General features: G+C 37.3%; 1 protein-coding gene across 1 annotated transcript in view; it reads left to right on the forward strand.

The window, feature by feature from the left end:
• Positions 1–19,871, forward strand: part of HSD17B4 (hydroxysteroid 17-beta dehydrogenase 4) — a 74,999-nt gene that overhangs the window by 50,160 nt on the left and 4,968 nt on the right. Inside the window, exons 18-22 of the mRNA XM_075079969.1 lie at positions 4,044–4,113; positions 8,415–8,521; positions 8,826–8,912; positions 11,359–11,448; positions 13,418–13,556. Coding sequence (XP_074936070.1) covers positions 4,044–4,113; positions 8,415–8,521; positions 8,826–8,912; positions 11,359–11,448; positions 13,418–13,556 — 493 coding nt within the window. The remainder of the gene's footprint in view (positions 1–4,043; positions 4,114–8,414; positions 8,522–8,825; positions 8,913–11,358; positions 11,449–13,417; positions 13,557–19,871) is intronic.

Consider the following 19,871-nt stretch of genomic DNA (forward strand, 5'->3'; position numbering starts at 1 on the left):
GACTCTGGTAAATGAGGTTTGTTGGCAGACCTGACTTTGCTACACTGAGTCTGAAATAACCTGCTGTGTAACTGTTTTATCCAGTTCAGTCTATGTGTTTTCCAGCTGTGACCAGTGACGCTCTAGTTGTTGAAAGTACAAAAATATAAGTATTGTCTCTGTCCTGGTTTCAGCTGGGATAGAGTTAATATTCTTCCTAGTAGCTGCTACAGTGCTGTATTTTGGATTTAGTATGAGAATAATGATGGTAACACACCAATACATTAGTTGTTGCTAAGCAGTGTTTACACTAAGTCAAAGACTGTTCCAGCCTCCCATGCTCTTGTCTGCCACGTGCACAAGAGCCGGGAGGGGAGGGGGCACAGCCAAGACAGCTGAGCCAAACTGGCCAGAGGGATATTCCATACCATATGATGCTATGGTCAGTATATAAGCTGGGGCAAGTTGGTCAGGGGATATTGGTCGCTGCTTGGGGATGGGCTGTGCATCAGTCAGCAGGTGGTGAGCAATTGCATTGTGCATCACTTGCGTTGTATATTAATATTATTATTATTACTACTACTATTTTACTTTTATTTCAATTATTAAGCTGTCTATCTCAACCCGTGAGTTTTTTCACTTTTACCCATCTCCTGGGGGAGAGTGAGCAAGTAGCTGTGTGGGCCTTAGTTGCTGGGTGGGGTTAAGCCATGAGAGTCTCCTATAGTCATGCACCAGACTTTTGGTTAAATACATTGATTACATTTAATCCTCTGAACTTAGTTATTTCCTAAATGCTACATTCATTTTGTTAGCGAAGCACAAGTATTTTTTCCTACAGTAATTTTGAAAAAGCATTTGGTAGTATTGTCTTCCAAGTAGCGCTTATTACGACCTGAAATAAATGGCTAGTTCTTATTACAGCTGTAGTAAGCAACAGCTGCATAGCTAAATTTGAGATTTGAGCTTAAAAAATTGTCTTTTTTTATCATACATAAATAGAATTTACCAGTACTTCAACTAAATGTTATTTAGTTTGAATTAAAATTTATTACAACAGATCCTGTGTGAAAATAGCCTCCTGACAGCTTTTGTAAAGATTCAAATTAATGGAAGAATGAAAGTGGGACCTTAGAATTTTGATTTAGTTAAGAAGTAATTTGATTATTGAATTTCATTATTTCACACCTGGCAATTTTTATATTCTAGTTCTCAAGAGTGGCCATTTGCTGTTAGATTTTTTTTTTCTTGAAAGAAAACCTCAGTAATGAAGGGTCATACTCTACTTTGTAGAATTCTGTCAAGACCAACTCTCTTTAAATAGTGAGGTTTTAATTTAAAAAAAAAAAAAAAAAGTAACTAAGGGTCTGTTCCTCACTAAAAGTCTCTTTCATAGTGTTATAACTTTGATATTAGTGGCAATAAGGCCTTAGACAGCTTGTAGCAAAGAAGTCAGTGGTACGTCAGAGCAGCTCATCTCTACCTTTCAACAGTGAAAACAGTTTTAACAACTGCTCAGGGAAAGAGTGGGGATAAGTGAAAACACAGCATGTCAGAAGAGCCGTATGTGCCTGTTCTCTGAACCCCTGCTGCTGTGGGTTTCTTATGTGTGCAAGTGGGAGTGTGATGGCACTCTCAGTTCCTCATTTTTGTTCTATTTGTGAGAGAATTGAGATAAGAGAGAAAAGTAAGTGAAGGAAGCGGGTGCTCTCCATGGATGGTAATTGTTAGCCCGTTCCCAGGTGTCTCTTCCCGCTCATCACTTCACTCCGGCTGCCTTAGTGGTGTAGGAGAGTGTAAATATTTACATTATCATAGTTTGCTTTCCTGTTTCACGCTCAAGCAGCACTGTGTGTTTCACCACACAGTCCTTGGGTGCCCCCTATCGAATGGCCTCTGTGGCATAGGATCACTTGGCCGTCCATTTGGCTTGCTCTTTTGGACTTGATTTGGCTTGTAGATTGCTAGCTGAAGAGTCCTGGCACTGGAGGATACTGCCTTCAGGAAAGCTTGACTTATTCTTCTCACCAGGTGAGATATCTTAGCTATTTCTACTGCTTGGTGATGCTATAAGATTAATTTCAAGTTTTCTGTTCCTTCAGCAAAGTATTTGCCCTCTCCTTTGTCCCTTTTGGAAGGTCAATCTGGGACCCATCTAAACTGTAGTCTTACATTAGTATGAAATTTTCAGTGTCTACTATTTTCCTAAGAATTTATAGGGTCAGTTAGAAGATAATTACAAAAAAAAATTTACAAAACAAACTATAATAAATACGTGTTTTGAGCAAAAGTAGAGTTACAGTGAGAAATTTCAGATCCAGTGATGTCTTCTTACTGATATATCTGTTTTCAGAAGTGTTTAAAAAAGAGTAAACAACAATGTAAGCAGCCATGGAGAAGCATTAGCTTAGTACTTGTCTTTCTAAGATTTTTGTGCTTAAGCTATGGTGTAGTTTAGGACACTTCTTGCTGTTTTTAGTGCGTGTGTCCAGCTCTCACACACAGAAGCAGTGACAAGCTCTTCTATATTCCACCATAACTGAGACTCAAAACATTTACTGTATTGGTGAAGGCTACCAGGACAAATAAGAGAGAATTAGAGCTTAGTGTGAAAGCTGTATACGCTTAAAGAAATGGACCTCAATATTGACAGATTAAAAATAAACCAAATGGATTATGGATTAAAATGATAACATGAGTTCAGAGTCTCTTTAGTGATGCTGCCTTTTGCTTCAGATTTCATAGAAAAAAACAGTGTCAGGCATGTATCAGAAAATAAGTCCTTTGGGGAATCTTTTTTTTTCCCCCCCCCTCCCTTTTGAGGAATCTGTTAGCTTCTTTCCTCCAAGCAGAATTTAGTGTAGTTTACCCTCACTTAGATAAAGACAAACCATTTTTTACTATACCAGTTCAAAATGCTGGGAAAAAAATGTTTAGTGATAAGGGGTTCCAAAGGCCAATAATGTGCTCAATTAAAATAAAATTTGTGTTCAGTTTAAAAGCTCTTTCAATTAAATTAATGTTCAATTTATATATGCCATAATTTAAAACTACTAAATTTTTGAAATCTTTACTAGTGTTAGTTAATGTGATGTGTTGATTTTCTTCGTACTTCTGGAAATGTACTGGAGAGTACTACACAGTCATTTAGTCACTGGATTTCAGTGGAAGCTGGTGACCAGGGGATAAGCTTTTAGACCAGAAAGATGTACAGGTTGGCTTGTCATACCTCTCATATTATGGACTGCTGGCCACTGTACACATCCAGCAAACATAAGATTTGATAATGAGAAGACTAAGGCCACCCAGAGACAGAAAACTGTAGTAGTACAGTAGCCATGTTCTTAATAATTTCTCAGGTTTATTCACAGTTACAGTATGTACAGTACAGTAAATCTGTATTTCTCTACTTTTTACTACCGAAGCAAAAGTATTCTGGAAAGCTTGACATGTTGCTTTGGGTTTTTGTTTGTTTGTTTTTAATATTGGGACCAGCTACCCATAAAGATTGTGAGAGAGAAGTGTATCACGATTAGTCAATCACGATACTCTTAAAATGGAAGGGTAAGGGTATTTCTGATCTCTGTAAGATAAATAAAATGTTGAAAAAAATCATGGTAGTGTGTGTATTTAAAAAAATATGTAAGTTTTTTTTTTCATTGTGGGTGAATCTGTCATGGGGGAAGACTCTTTAAAATTATACTTAAAGCTAAAGAACCTATCGACAAATTCTAGAAAAACCATTACATCACTGTTGCCAAATTTTAGTCAAGCTGGATCTGTATGTCAGCAGAGTACGTTGGTTGTTCCTCCCATTAAGCAGTGGTATTATTTTATTTTGTACAAAGACCACGCACAGTTCTTGGCACACTTCCCTGGAGCTTCAGTAGTTTGTCTGCACAATAACATTTAATTTCTATTTTACCTGCTTTGTTGTAGAGTATGTTATCTAAGGACTAGTAAAATTGATTGTGGTAAGTTTATTAATCTGACTTTTTGAGTGACTGCTGCTTGTTTCTGCAAAGCACAGCTAGACTCCCATTTTTCTTTCTCTGTTTCCACAGGCTGCCTTGTACCGGCTGAGTGGGGATTGGAATCCTTTACACATTGATCCAAGTTTTGCTGCTCTTGGAGGTGAGCTGAGGGATACCACTGTATTAATATTTGGACTAAGGATGGTGTAAATGTATTTTTAATAGTTTTTGTCTTTAACAAGCTAGAAAAAATAGTGGTTTTTTTATAGCTGTTCTTAGAGTCACCATTAGATGTCTTCAAAGTTATGTGTGACACTTTAAAGCATTGCTTCTTGTAGCTGGGAATGCAGAATGATGACTGGACTCTAACTACGATGGAAACCTGCCTCCTACCCTATTTTCCTTTTAGAGCTTATTTGTTACCTCTATCCTGTCTTTACAATCTCTGTTTCATAAGCAGAAATAATTGACTGTCAAAAGCTTCAAAAGGAATTACATAAATTCTTTGATAGATAATTCTTTCCATGTAAATAATTTTGAGATTATGTTGGTCTTGGTGGAATTTTCTGTGCTTCTGTGTAGTCTTCTCAACCCAAGGAATCTTAGGAGCATGGGAGAGAGGGAGTTTGTTAGCACTTCTTTCTAAGAAATTGCTTAACTGCACCTCTTGCTAGCACAGTAGCTTGTTCATTTATGTAATGATACATGCCAAAGCAACAGACCATAGGCTAACTGATTGTTGCAGAGATGTTAACTACTAAAGAAGGGTCTGTGCATAGTGTGATTACTCCAGGCAGACAGTAATTTGATTTACTCAGGAAATTTTCCTGAATATGTATGCTATCATCATAAACTTTACATGAAAGTACTGGTCTGTAATAATTGGTCTGCAGTTTTCCAGTGAATTCTTTTTAATATATGAGTATCATTGTATGGTGTTCTTACCCAGACAAATAGAGCAGAGCTTCCTTGTTCAGATCATGCTTAACATACTTCCACAAATCGTGTCCTTTCATAAGTAGATACTAATTGTTTGGTTAACTGTTTTGCATAATTCTATGTAAATTTGTGTTAATAAATAATTATAATCAAATACCAGAGTCCATAAAGAGATTTTCCCCGTTCATTAAACCATTCTGTTTGTTTGTTCAGCTGATGATTTTGGATAAATATTTAGATGGAATCACCCAATTACTCTTGGAGATGCTGGAGGAGAAAAATACATGTTTATAATTGAAGCCCCAGTGTTTAAAATAATTATGATAATCCTATAAAAACCTTACCTTTTCTACCTGCTCACACAAGGAGCACTGACACTTATACAGAGTGAAAAGGGAAATTAACTCTGTAGATAAGGTAGTCTCTTTGTTGGAATAGAAAACTGCCACACTGGATTTTGGAACTGTGGCAGTCTCCTACTCAAATACCTACACTAAATGTAAGTTCAGGCAAAGAAGAAAATGACTGTAGAGATATTCCACAAATATTTTTTTCTAGTTACACAAAAGCTTTTTTCTTTGGGCACATTCACACACCTTCTTGTCTTTAATCTCTGTCAATGTTCTCTTTGATGGGCTCTCACCAGCATGCACAGGAAGCAAGCATTCAGTGTCATGTGCTCAGGTCATTCCAGGGTTACTGTTAATCATTCCTGTAGGTAATGTTTCAGAGGATATATACTGCATGAAAACACCTGTTTACATTCTTGTTCCTTTGTTCCTGTAGCTTGTGAGTATTTCCAAGATATTAGGAAGTGAAAGCAACATTTGCTTTGTTTTAATTTTAGACTAGATAAGAAGTAACTTGATTGGATTTTAGTTTAAGTATGCATTAGTTCTTTAAAGAAAACACTGGGGAGGATACGACCATATATTTTTCTGTTTCTGAGTTCTGAAAATAGTGGTGTTTTTTTGTTCCTGCATGGTGAATTGATCTAAGCTTCTAAAGAGCTAAATGTCACTATAACATTCTGTGTGAGAGATACTGAATACTGATACTGTTAAAATAATGCCAGTAACCTGTTTTAAAATTGACTGCACGATATCTTTGTGCTTTCAGAAATACTCTGTGCACAGTGTATAAAAAACAGAGTGCTATTAAAAGTGTGTATATTCTTTCCTGTAAAACGTTTGAAATGGAAGAATGATCAGAGTGGGATACTTAATAGTGAGAAAACAGACCCATTTTCCTTTTAGGCTGTCCGTCACATCCCCTCTCCTAATCTAATGGGTCAAAATTTTGATTTCTCATCCTTACTCCTGCTAGCCTTGTCTTCCCTTTGGGCCGCATCTCAGAACTCCCATCTTTCCCAGCATTGAGTCATACTGGCTTCGTTGTCTCTGTCTTGAAGGTGACTTCTTCTGAAATCTGAACAACAGAACTGGCTCAGCAGCAGAGCTCAGAGGGTTGTGGTCAATGAGGCAGAGTCTGGCTGGAGGCCTGTCACTAGTGGTGTTCCCCAGGGGTCTGTCTGGGTCCAGTCCTGTTTACTATATTCATCAGTGACCTGGATGATGGGTTAGAGTGTGACCTCTGCAAGTTTGCTGATGATACCAAGCTGGGAGGAGTGGCTGATACACTAGCAGGCTGTGCTGCCATCCAACGAGACCTGGACAGGCTGGAGAGCTGGGCCCAGGGGAACTGAATGAAATTCAACAAGAGCAAGTGCAAGGTCCTGCACCTGGGGAGGAACAGCCCCATGCACCGGTACAGGCTGGGGGCTGAACTACTGGAAGGAGCCTCTGCTGAGAAGGACCTGGGAGTGCCGGTGGACGACAAGCTGACCATGAGCCAGCAATGTGCCCTTGTGGCCAAGAAGGCCAATGGTATCCTGGGCTGCATTAAAAGGAGTGTGTCCAGCAGGTCAAGGGAGGTTATCCTCCCCCTCTACCCTGCCCTAGCGAGGCCACATTTGGAGTACTGCGTCTAGTTCTGGGCTCTCCAGTTTAAGAAGGACGTAGAACTGCTTGAGCAAGTCCAGCGGAGAGCTACCAAGTTGATGAGGGGTTTGGAGCATCTCCCTTACGAGGAAAGGCTGAGAGACCTGGGTTTGTTCAGCCTGGAGAAGAGTGAGGGGGGTTTTCATCAATACCTATAAATATCTAACGGGTGGGTGTCAGGACGATGGGACTGGGCTCTTTTCAATACTGCCCAAAGACAGGACAAGGGGCAATGGGCACAAGATGGAACACAGGAATTTCCAGCTCAATATGAGAAAAAACTTCTTTTCTGTGAGGGTGACAGAGCCGTGGAACAGGCTTCCCAGGGAGGGTGTGGAGTCTCCTTCTGTAGAAATAGTCAAATCTCCAGAGGTCCCTTCTAACCCTTACTACTCTGTGATTACATGATTTCTTCTTCTGTATCTTCTCATTCTCTGCAGGCTAGACTTTCTACTGTCTCCTTTTTTTTGTTTGTTTGGTTTTGCTTTAGCCTTTTTCTCCCAGCTGTTGTCCCTTGGGACAACTTCTCATGCTGTGCAGATGCCATGAGGAGCTGTTTAGAGCTCAGGAAAAACAGACTCTGGCAGCCAAGAATGGCAGATGAGTTCCGGGCAAAGCAGCTGGCTTCGGAGCCAAAGCTGGACAGATTGGTCTCAAATCCATGGGCTGTTGCAAGTGTGATCAATTACTGTTCACATGCTCTGTTGGGTCAGAGCAACCTGTTAAGGGATCAGAACATACTCAGTACAAGCAATATCTTGAAAACTTAACTGTTGCACTTTAACAAATCTCAGGCCAGTTTTCAAAGGTTTATTTTGTGAGACTTTGACAGGACTTGGAAAAAGATTCAGTGCTAATACAAAGATTATCCTCTGCCAATGTTCAGCTACTGCTCCAAAGCATAGAAATGCGAGGAAACCTGACCAAAAATATCAGTATTAAAAAAACACTATAAATTTTTTTCTTTTTTTTTTTTTTTGTTAGATGTGTTCAAAATGTCTGAAAGCTTTTCACTGTTTTTTTCCACTTCTAAATAAAGAAAAGTTAATCTTGAAGTGTGCACTATATTTGAAGACTTCTAGCAACCATGAACAGGAACTAAAAATTGGAAGCATCAAATAATCTTAGTATCACCTCTTTTTAATCATCCCAATACCTCTTACCCTTTATACATACTTATGTGTAACTGTGTATCTAGTGTGGCTATGCACCTGTACTAAAACAGCATATCTGCTCATTTTTAATTTTGTTACCGCTACAGACAGGGACTAATTCTACTTGGGTCTTATATAGCATAGGCAGTATTGGAGTGCCAGTTCTCAGTGAGCACTTTCCTTTGCCTCAAAGTAGAGGAAACAATAAATGGCAATAGACACTTTTTCAGTGATGTAAACTAGGCTAAAAAGAAAAAGGATTAAGAACATTATTGGAAGAAAATACTATGAATAAAATATAGATATTTGTAGAAGCAACATGCATATTCCTCATATTACAAATGCTAAAATGTTACTTTTTGAAATAGGATTTGAGAGGCCTATACTTCACGGACTATGCTCCTTTGGGTTTGCTGCTAAAAACGTCTTGAAGCAGTTTGCAAATAATGATGTGAACAGATTCAAGGCGATCAAGGTCTGTGTGTTCATTTTTTGTAGTTAATTTTCTTGATTTTTCTGGGTTTAGTGGAAATAATAAATTCTTTGGGGGGGAAGAGACTTTTGCAGTGTCTTAACTGCCACAATTGCTTCTAGTTATTGCTACATACATTTTAATGCCTCTATGTTTACTTAAATATTTAGGCTTTCTGCATTGCAGGTTGACTTATTTTTGGGTTTTTTTTCTCATTTCAGTGAAGTCTATGCTTTTAAGCTTTGCACGTACATATGACAGATCTGCTCACACACCCTCCCTTTTTTCTTTTTTTTTTTTTTATTAGGTTCGCTTTGCAAAACCAGTCTTTCCAGGGGAAACTTTACAAACAGAAATGTGGAAGGAAGGAAATAGAATCCATTTCCAGACCAAGGTCAGAACACACTCACCATTGTGGCCTTTAAAAATGATGTGTTGGTTACAAGGCTGGGGCATGGAAGCAAAAAAAGTGGCTCATCAAGCACACCATTGAAGAAGGTTTTGTAAAGAAATTAAGTGAATAGAATGAATTATTTTTACTTATGGTGTCACTAAGATTCCAATGAAAATACCATTTATACTCATAGAACATAATATGCTCCTTATATTAAATAATATGAGAACTCATTTCATTGTATTGCATTTTCTATGTTTGTCCACTGTGGAAGAGCAAAAAGCAGTAATTCTCAGGTCAGCATAGTCTGTACTTGTTTTCTGCAGCTAATCATAACCTTTTGTATGCAAGTTGTTTTAACATTCGTTTATCTTGAATCAATTCCTGATAGTTTATACATGTAAACTTCTATAAATCTGAGTTAAACTTAAACTGCATCTACATGGAACAACTTAGAAGTGTAATTTTCGTAGCAGTTGGACATAGTTACTACAGTGAAACAGAGTTTACAGTTTTATAAATTCAGTTTTTGCATTATTCTATTTTCTTTGGCATCGTTAGCATTTTGTGTGGGTATCCTGTAATTCTCTCCTACTCTTGGTAGGATACTTACTGGAAGCTATACTCCATGTAGACGCAAAAAGTAAATTCTCATTGCTTCTGTTGTAGCATCCTGTAATCATGTCACTTTCTTAAAACTATGATTCACTACTGGTATTAGTCAATACGTGTGACTGACATATTTGTCAATATGCAGATGCAACTTATATTGCTTTGGCTGGCCCAAGTTTTGTAACCCCATCTCTGTAAAAATGTAGCCAACTGTTGACTGGTGAGTACAGCAGCAGTGATAGTTGCAGCTGCAGGGAGGACTGGGCAGGTAAAATCAAATGAGGAAATGAGGAGAGTCATCGTAAGGGCGTAAGATTGCTGTTCTCACAGGGACACATCTTTGTGGAATAAATGTTGACTGAAGGAGGTAAATTTTGCTTGCAGACCTGATGGGTGTTAGCAGCTATAGAATTTCAGAATAACAACAACATCAAGGCTGGTATGTAAAACTCTCCATCTCTGGTTACAAATATGTAAGCAGGATGGTTTGGTGCCTCAAATGATCTTTGGATATTACTGTACTGGAGGTGGTGTAGCTGTATTTAAAAGGTACTACCACCCAGTCCTGACAGAATTTCTAGACTTCAGGTATTTACTTTTGAGGGTTTGCACGTACAGTGTAAATTAACAGAATATCATTATATGCTTCCAAGCCCTTTGGAATTTGTGAACAGAGTGGGATGTTCTGTTGTGTTTAAAGGCTGGACTTGTTATTATGTTCAGTTTAGTCATTGCTATTATGTAGAATTTTGGGGGATTTTGTTACAGGTCTTTTTTCCACAAATGTGGTGTAACTTGCTTTGGAGAAAAATTAAAATGTTTAATGGGATTATGGAAAAACACCTTGTTTCAACAGTTAACAAATTGTGCAGAATTCTGTTTTTTATTACGTGTTGGATTAGTCTAAAGTAAAGCCATCTTTGCACTTCTAATAAACTCTGGTTAAATCAAACTAAAAGTAGACATATACTTCGATGTGCTGGTTTAAATCCATCCTCAGCATTGTCTGAAGTGCAGTGGCAGCAGGTGACAAGCTTTTAGGCACTATTTGAATAATTGTCATTTTGTGGTCTTTCTGTATTAATTTCCCCTGAGCAACAAGATAGGCTGTGATAGTGGGTATCCCTCTGCTTTGGCTATTTATCATATATCTCTACATGCATTGTCAGTGAATCATTTTGCAATCTTCTGTTTGCTGCCATAGGTCAGAATGGTTTTTCAGACCCCTTAAAAAGATAATGCCAGAATGAAACCAAATTTCTTCTCTGACTTAACTATTTAAAAAAATTAAAACTGAGGGGCATTCAGGTATTTCTCATCTTTCTTCTTGTAATCTTTCTGGTTTTACAATACTTAAAAAATTTTTCCTAGTGCAAGTTACAGTGTAAGGCATATGGAGATAGTGAAACTGTCTAGATGAACTCTTTTGACAACTGCACATCTACCACAAGCAAAAACATTTTAGAACAATATATTTCTCAGAACTGTTCATGAAGTAACATTAACAGTAACTTACAAGACTGGATGTAAATTTTCAGATAAATAAGGTTTTCCTACTGTTTTGTGAACAAAAAACCAGCGATATATAGGTATAATTCTTTAAAAAGCAAGTAATTATATCATTTTAAGATCTATTTGCAAAGCATGGTGTACCAACTTGCCTTAAGACTACAGTGCATTTATGGGATGGTTTTTTTCACTCTGGAACTTTTATCTTTTCTCTTTTCTTAATCTCTGATTTTGAAATGTAAGGAAGGCTCTTTGGTTCCCCTTCTGTTGTGACTTTTTTGTGAATATGTTACCTCTTTAATGTAATTTTTTTCCCCCACCGCAGGTCAAAGAGACTGGAGAAGTTGCTATTGCAGGGGGCTATGTGGATATAGTACCAGCCTTGGATAAGTCTTCTGCTTCAGAGTCTCCAAAGGTAGGGGGAAGCAATAGAAATCTTAACTTGCAAAGCAGCATAGTTAGGCTTTATTTTTGTACAAAACACATGTAAAAATACTTAGATCACTTACAAGTCTTACTTGCAGTACTTAGATGAGTATATGAATTAAGATATGTGAACACACACATTTTGTTTAAGGTACAGAGGTTCATGAATCTATTTCGGGGGAAAACTACAGATGTTTTAAGATCCACAGGATGGCTGATGAATTTTGAAGTTCTCGATGCCAGCTGAACTGCCAGAATAAGCATTGCGCTGTATGTTACAAAACAAGTGAGGCATACACCAGTGAGGGCCACAAGTTTTGAGCACTTCATTAACTTAAGAAATTAGTCCCTATAATTTGGGGCTGTAGCTGTAAAATAAGCATTTTGTTTTTATCTTGTGGATGTTGCAGGCATCAAACTCAATGTAAAATGTCAACTTATTCACACACACAGTGTGTGACCTTTCTCAATTTTTTCAGAGACACATGGGGAGAGTGGCAGGAAAGCATTAGAAGAATGTAACAAACGAAAATGAGATCGTGTACTCATAGAAAAGAACAGTTATGCCATCTAATCATTTTGAAAGGAGGCTTTAATGGCTGTTTATGCATGTGGTTAGGCCTAACACATGATATGCACTTTGTATTATATGTATTTTAAAAAATTCTCTGCATGCATGCATTAAGCCTTGGGTACTGGACTTGCCACAAAAGATGGAATTGTACATGCAATGCTGAGGATGTTTTGAGTTCTTAATGTGGTCCAAAAGACACGGGTGCGCAGTGCATTACCTTAATAAACTACATCTTTTTTCCCCATTGATTCCTGCCTGTAAAGGATGAAACTTTAAAGCATTAAAGTTTATGAAGTATGGAGATAGTGGCATTCATATAAAGCTTGTGATATATTTCTGGAACCTGTTTCTTTTTGCTGGCTTTGTTTAGTCGTCTGGCATTCTGAACTCTTGCCAAATCTGCATTTGAAGTTCAAGCACATAAACATTAGAACTTTTCAGTGAAATAATTGTAGAGATTTTTTTTTTAACATGGGCAGAGCAGGGCTTTTTCTTTAAGCTTACTATGAAAATTAAAGTGCTTTGGCAGAATTTTGCTGACAGAGGTAGACCTCCACCAAGGGAAACTAGCCTGAGTGAGTGAAGATTGGCAAATTTAGATGTCATCAGGAACTCTGTTATGTAACGGAAAATGTGACGCTTAATTAAAGAGGTGATGAAATAGCAGCATGGGGAGTATTGCGTTCTGGTGTACAGGTAGGTACAGCAGAACAACTAAAGCTATGAAAGCTTCTTTGCTCTAATTCCAGCTATGTGAAAAATGTCACCGGCGCAGCTTCTTAAAGAGTAGCATTTTATCCAGTACAAATATTTGTTAAAGAAAGACAGTGAAAGGCTTGCAAAATACTACTTTTGAAAAAGTTGAAAATGTAAATGTAGCTAATCCCCCTCTTAAATGATAAACACGTTGTATCTATGCTGGAGTTGACTGTGTTCATAGTACAGTATGTTTTGAACATCCTTCATGTCAAGTTAAAGTAACATGCTGGTAAAAATACATTTGTGGTCTAAAAACTAACATGCCATTCACCATGGAAAAAGTTGCAATGATTACCCTCCAAAGGGAATAAAGAGCAATTTAGAAGCCCTTAAAACCTTCATTATAAAACATATCTTAAGTCGTAGTGATAAATGACAAAAACTGCAAAAGCAAGATTTGAAATAATTCTCAAGGAGGAGCCCATGAAGCATTTTCTGCTTGAATGTACTCTTTAATGGTGACAGTTGCTAGAGGTGATTATTTGTGGTGGAAGAAATCTCAATTGCATGTAATAATTCTGCAGTGGAGACCTTCCTGGACACAGTACTTGAACTAATACACATATTTAGTAGTTTTTTAATGGAGTATCAATTTTCAATTCTTCATACTCACTCTTTTTTTAAGACTGCAGGGCTGCAGTGTGAGCTTGTGTTTGAAGAAATTGCTCGTCGTCTAAAAGAGTCTGGAAATGAGCTGGTAAAGAAAGTAAATGCCATATTCCAGTGGGACATCACTAAAGATGGAAAAACAGTAATACAGTGGAGTAAGTTGTACCTTTTATATAATGTCCTAATACATTTTTTTAAATGAAGTGAGATTAATTATACTTATTCTAGTTCAACTGAGATCTTGGAAATAAGCATAAGGTAGTAGATGAATATTCACTGGGACCTAAATATCTGAATGCATACTGAATGCACAAGTGACAAGGAAGTCAGGTAAAGTTCTATAATGGCAGTTACTAACCTTTCTAGGAACATACTAATGTAACTTGCTTATTTAAATGTAGGCATAGGCAATCCATCCTCTAGAACTTTAGTGCATTTTTATTTACCTTTTTCAGAATGGGTCGCCACTGCACTCAGAAGAGCAGGCTAAATAAATCTGCTAGGAGATGTGTGTTACAGTAATTAGTCTGCTGGTGATGTACACGCAAACTAATCTAAAACAAATAAGTATTTATTTCTACTGCATTGTTACAGTCACTTCAGTGAAAATATAGCCCAGTTTGCTTCCATTCAGATTTTTTAAGATCAAGGTTTAATGAAGTTGTAATGATTTTTAACCATCCTTTAAGCATGGGAATGGGTTGATGAAGAAAGGCTAAAGCTTGTAATAGCAGTGGGTCAGACAGGAAGTGTTTCCTGGTAAAGTGGATTATATCAGTATATGAAATGGTCTGACAAGGGCAAAACTACTGCCTCAAAAAACTTATTTTCTTAAATTATCTTGTGTTCAGTTTCTAAGGACACGTATTGGAAAAAGCAGTCTAATTTTAGTAATTGGATATATTTCATCGTCTTTGGAATCATTCCATTTTTTTGGTGATGTGTCCTTAATGGTGTGTTGCTAGGCCGTAAAGTTTTTCCAAAAGGGTAAACCATAAACCATACAAACCAAAGGTTTGTAACTTCCAGGCATTTGCTTTTCTGTGGAGAAATGCAAGTCTTGGGGACAAGTCTGTCACTTAGACTGCTTCATTTTGATTCGTCTCAATGGTTGGATCGAGTCAGAACAGTTTTGGGGGAGATACAGAAGAGGTGGGCTGCCCTTTACAGCTGAGGGGAGACTGACATGTTGGTAGGTCAGATCAGGTCTGCATTGTGCTTTGTCCCATAGACTGTGACTCTTTTTAAGTATTGTTGAGTCTGCAATGTCTGTTCTCAGTAAATGGATACTGTGTTTAAGAAGCTGCTCTTCCTTTTACAGAGAGGTTTAGAAACCTGTAATTTCACTATCTCTTTCCCCAATGTTAACGAGCAGAGATTTGGAGTAGCAAGACTGCTGTTAAGTTTCAGGGAAAATATCATATGTAGGTTGATCGAGATAGTTCTGTTCTACCTGTATTGCCTTCGAAGCAATTTTTGAGGGATAAGGGGTGATTTCCACTTGAATAGCAGTTAATCAATATATTGAATATACTTGTGTAGATTTTGCAGGCTGAGTACCTATACATCATAATGAGAGAGTGGTAAATACTGCATAATTCAGCTCAGAAGATCTGTCTTAAAACTCATTACTGCTCTTAATCATTCCTACTTTCTGCAGATTTCCACTTTTATATTCAGTAATTGAAATGATGGCCATGCTTAGAACCTGGACAGCAGGCTTACGAAGTCTTCCCTTATATTTTTAGAACATCTATTAGAAGTGCATAGATTAAACTCCAAAACGCTTAAAGTGGACAAGAAACTATCTTCAAGATGATTTATCATTGTCTTTAATTTTGGAACTGCTTTGTTTGTCACCTAAATTCAGTATTATGTATGTTCAAAGAATGGAGGGACAAATCAATGGAAGAAAAATCTGATGAGGAGTGTTCAAGACATGAACAAAATTTCTCACTCAGGAATACCTTAAGCTGCAAACTGATGAATGCAGAACAGGCATATTTAAAGATTTAGGCCTGAGCAGTGGCTTTACCTGCCTCATAAGGCATGTCTCATAAGTCTGATAAGACCGTGTTTCATTAGAGGGGAAACAGGTGGATGTTTTTGCCATTGTATCCAGAGAGAGAGAGAGAGTACTCCTGCTTTGAGCAGATCAGGAGTCAGCCTTTTCTGTTTTACAAACAGAGCTTGTGTTCTTCTGTTTCCTACTGAAGCAATAAGAGAAAAGTAGTGCCTTCTTCAAACGCTGATTTCCCTATGTAAAAGGAATTAAATAGACATAATTCTTCTTTGTCGTGTTCCCTCTGCTTCTGTTGCAATAAAAAATATCTGTACTTTTATAGAAATTTGGACTTACTTAAAGCTCCCAGTGGGATGGAGGGTGGAGGAGGTAATCTAATATTTTAAACATTTCCTGTTGCTGACTACTGTTAGGAGCTTAAATGAAACATTTCCAAAATCTTGGAAAAGTTACTGCAAATTTTTGTAAAGTGTGGTCAGTTCCTTCAAGCTTAGGTGTCAAAATACTGGCTAGTGTTTATGAATTATTGTAGTCTCTATGGTGTAGTAAATATGTAAGGCTGAATGTAAATATCTAGGTGACGAGAAGGGCATCTGTAGAAAATGTTGCTTGCTTTTCTCATCAGGAATATTTAAATGTGAGTATTCCCATTTTGTATCACTTTTTCAAATAATTTCCTGTGTCATCTGATGGTTTTCTGAATATATTTGTGTGTCTGAAATTTCAAGCAGATGAAGAATGAAGAAAGCAGGAATTGGTTAATATCAAGAAAAAATATTTAAATTTTTATTAATAATTTAAATATTAAATTGTAATATTAAAATAGTTATGTAAAATCCCTGGCAGAGTCTTATCAGTTGTGATAACTCTCACAGTCTGTCCTTCTGTGGATCAATAGCACACAATGACACACAATGACACAATTCTGGTCATTAAAAAAAAACCAAACAAACACAGCACAAAAAAAGACCTTTCAGGGGCAAGCACTCAAGATTTGTAAGTAATAGCAAGTTTAATTCCTTTTGCTCGTTTGCATATGTTATTATTCAGTATTCAAGAGCATTATCATGTATTATCTATTCTACCAGATGCTACCATAATTCATTTTGCATGGTGAATGTGGAGGAGAGTAGGAAGACAGCTTTCTTCCAGTTAAGATATTGTTGATAACCCAAAAGATTTCTGACAGATTTTTGTAAGGTCATCACAAGACTTCTGTAATGCACGTGAACCACGACAGCCAGTTTAGAATATGAAACATTGACAGTTCCATTTGCTGACTTGAATGCTTGACTTTTCTGTTGTCAATGGAATGGAAGCTTCTGTACATAATTAGAAATTTTAGCCTTTGATAAATTATTTTTTTACTTTAAAAACAGAAGGTGATAGTAAGATGTTACTTTTGCAATCGCTTGAGTTTAATTTGGTGTCACTATTTTGACTCGTTTCAAACCTGCTTCAGATTTTAACGATAGTCAACTCTGTCAGTAGAGTTGCACTTCTTTACATTACATTTAAATTTGGCCCACTGATTATTAGTTGATCTTCTGTGTACAATAATTTTAAATTGGTTTTGTAGATGTTATGCCGTTAGATAATAACAATCTTGAATTATCTTTCTCTTGAAGTAAAATTGCTATTTTGAGAGCTAGATTCCCTAAAGTACATAGCTACAATAAAACAGAGGAAAATATGACATTAAAATTAATTTAGAATTTGGTTCCTTTGGATAAATATTGCATATTCCTTCAATGTATGGCCAAAATTCTTGACATGTTATCACTGAAACAACTGAAATGTGAGGAGGTAGATTATTTGGGGTGTGGAGGGGAGTGTGTTGTTTTAAGCCTTGAGTTGATGCTGTTTGTTTCATTATCTCTTTTTAGGCCTCTCTTTCTAAGGGCCTCCCAGGCCTTTACAGGCAGCGGTTGTGGTTCTCTGGGGCCACCTGCTAGGCCTCTGTCCCTTACTAAATTTGTTACATAGTTGTGCTGGTTGTCTTTTAATTTTTTCACTTGTCACTTTTGCACAGCTTTGTGCTGTTGTGAAAACTGTAGCAATTGACAGCACTAGAAACAATCTGTGCCCCACAGCTCATTGCTGTCTTACTCAATGATTGTAGCTCCAGCATCTTCTGCTAATGTCCTTCAGCCTCTTAAGGTCTGGGAGGAGGCTGGGGTGGAAGCAAATGCAAGAAAGCAGCAGTATTAAGAACCGCTGTGAAATTTATTCTCATGTACACAGTTGTCCTGGTGTTTTCCAGACTTTCAGGAATCAAAAGGGTTTTTTTTTTTTAATTATTTATATTAACTTTTAGTGTTTTGTTTTAACTGCAACGTAAACCTTTTTATCTCTGTTCTCTGCAATAAGCCACAATTTTTGTTTATTACTTTAAATGAAGTGTGATTTGTGAATTGGGTTTAGCTTTCGTTATTACAGAGACACTTCTTGATGGTAACACTGATACTAGTAACACTAGTCTGTGTAATTAGTGATGACCTTTACTTTTATGTAGTTCTCTGTGGATGATGTGAAGCCATGGGGGGTATAGAACCATTGACCTTGCACTCAGGATCTGAAATTTTGCACAGCTCATTCGCCATCTAAACAATGTTCAACTGCAGCCACTGACAACTGGTCTTAATTAGTGGTATTTCTTTATAGAAGCAAGCTGTTCTAATTTAAGAGGATGCTGAAAATCCTTTTAAGAAGATAAAGCAATACAGATTTTGGAAGTATCAAAACTTAAGGAATAAGCTTAGCAGTAGTGGAGCTATCTTTTCTAATTTTGTAACAAAACTCTTAATTGAGACACCCCCCCCACCCCCCAGCTTTGACTTCTCCAGTTGGCTTCACTACCTAAAGCATGTTTTTTGCTCTCTCCTGCATATTTATTACTGTACAACAATTGCCTTTGTTTTCAATGGCTATAAAATATTTATCTTTTTTTTAGAGTTAAGCTACTTAATTTCAACTTCTTTTTCCATAGAGAAAAGACATCGCCATTGAGATTTGTTAGCTGATAGTTAATCGCTCTCTAGAACAGTACTCTGAAGAGTTTACCCATCTGTTGCTTTTCATCATGCATCTGAAGGCGCTGCTGAAGGCAGAAGATACTTCTGTTCCTTTCCAGTTCTCAGAAAAATAAATCTTTGTTAGGAAAACTGGGGAGAAATCATTACGTGAATTTGACTGTGAACATCTGACAAATTACAGCGAAACTGCTTAATAATTTATGATGTGATATAACTTCAGGCAATGAAGAGTGGGTGACACTTTGTTTCATTTGCATTGATGATGAGTCTTATATTACAGTTACTTACCCTCTGTAAAGCACAATAAAACCCAAACCAAAACAAAAAGAAAAGTCTGACCCCTTGATATTTCTCTGGTAAAGCAAAACCTGTGCCCCAAATCTTAGATTTTCAGGCTATTTGGCTGCCTACTGTAGAATGTCAATGTCTGATGTTTTAGCCCGTATGTGTATAACATTTTTGACCTTTTTATTATGTCTCTGATAACAGTGTCTTATGGACAATAATAATTCATAGATATTTAATTACTGTAATATAACACGTATACAAGTAAAAACAAAAAATTGAAGGATAACTACTGTTTAATCCACTGAAACTGCTTGATTCTGCTTTTCTGCCAGGTGTGTAATACTAAAATTTTACATATTTAAGAAGTTACTTGATTTTTAAAAGGGACTTCAGCTTTAAGTTTCATTTGTGTTGCTACACACAGTATTGAGTACCAACACACCAGTGTTTCCAACTTCTGTTCTTGTATGAAGCGGATCAGCGATGTGAATGGCTAGAAGAGCTGTTACTATAGCAGCCACAGAGGGTTACCTGTTCTCAGGAACAAAGAACACCGGAGATACCTTTAAGCTACTCATGTGTTACTGGCAGCAGTGGAGCTGCAGTAGCTGTGTGCAAGGTAGGTGCCTGGCAGCCGCCCAGGTCACCAGCCACCTGAGTACTGACGCAGCTACACCAGTACCAAGTCATTACCAAGCTGGCTGCTGCAGTTGCAGTGCAGCGTGCAAGCTGCGGTGACAAGACAGTAGCTATAACCATAGAGACATGTATCCGGGAGATATGTGTGGAAGACATACAGGAGACTTGGATCAAGCCTGTTTCCTGCTACAGCAGACAGCTGTGTTATGTAGCTTTATCTCATAAAGTTGTATTTTACAAGGAGGTACCATGTCTGATCATTTTGGAAAGCTAGAATTTTTCTGCTCTGATGACTGGAATCTGTTCTGGTATTCGGCTCATTTCTTTCATTGCTAGTTTATATCCATTTGTCCGTGTGCCAGTGCTGTAGTTTAGTCTCAGCTGTCATCTGAATACTCTAGGCTAGGTGTACGCCAGGAGGCAAGAAAAATGATTGTATATGTTTCTAATACTTTTTTTTTTCCCCCCTGCAAAAAAATGGGTGA

The sequence above is a fragment of the Phalacrocorax aristotelis genome, chromosome Z (genome assembly GCF_949628215.1).
Source record: "Phalacrocorax aristotelis chromosome Z, bGulAri2.1, whole genome shotgun sequence".
NCBI classification, from domain to species: domain Eukaryota; kingdom Metazoa; phylum Chordata; class Aves; order Suliformes; family Phalacrocoracidae; genus Phalacrocorax; species Phalacrocorax aristotelis.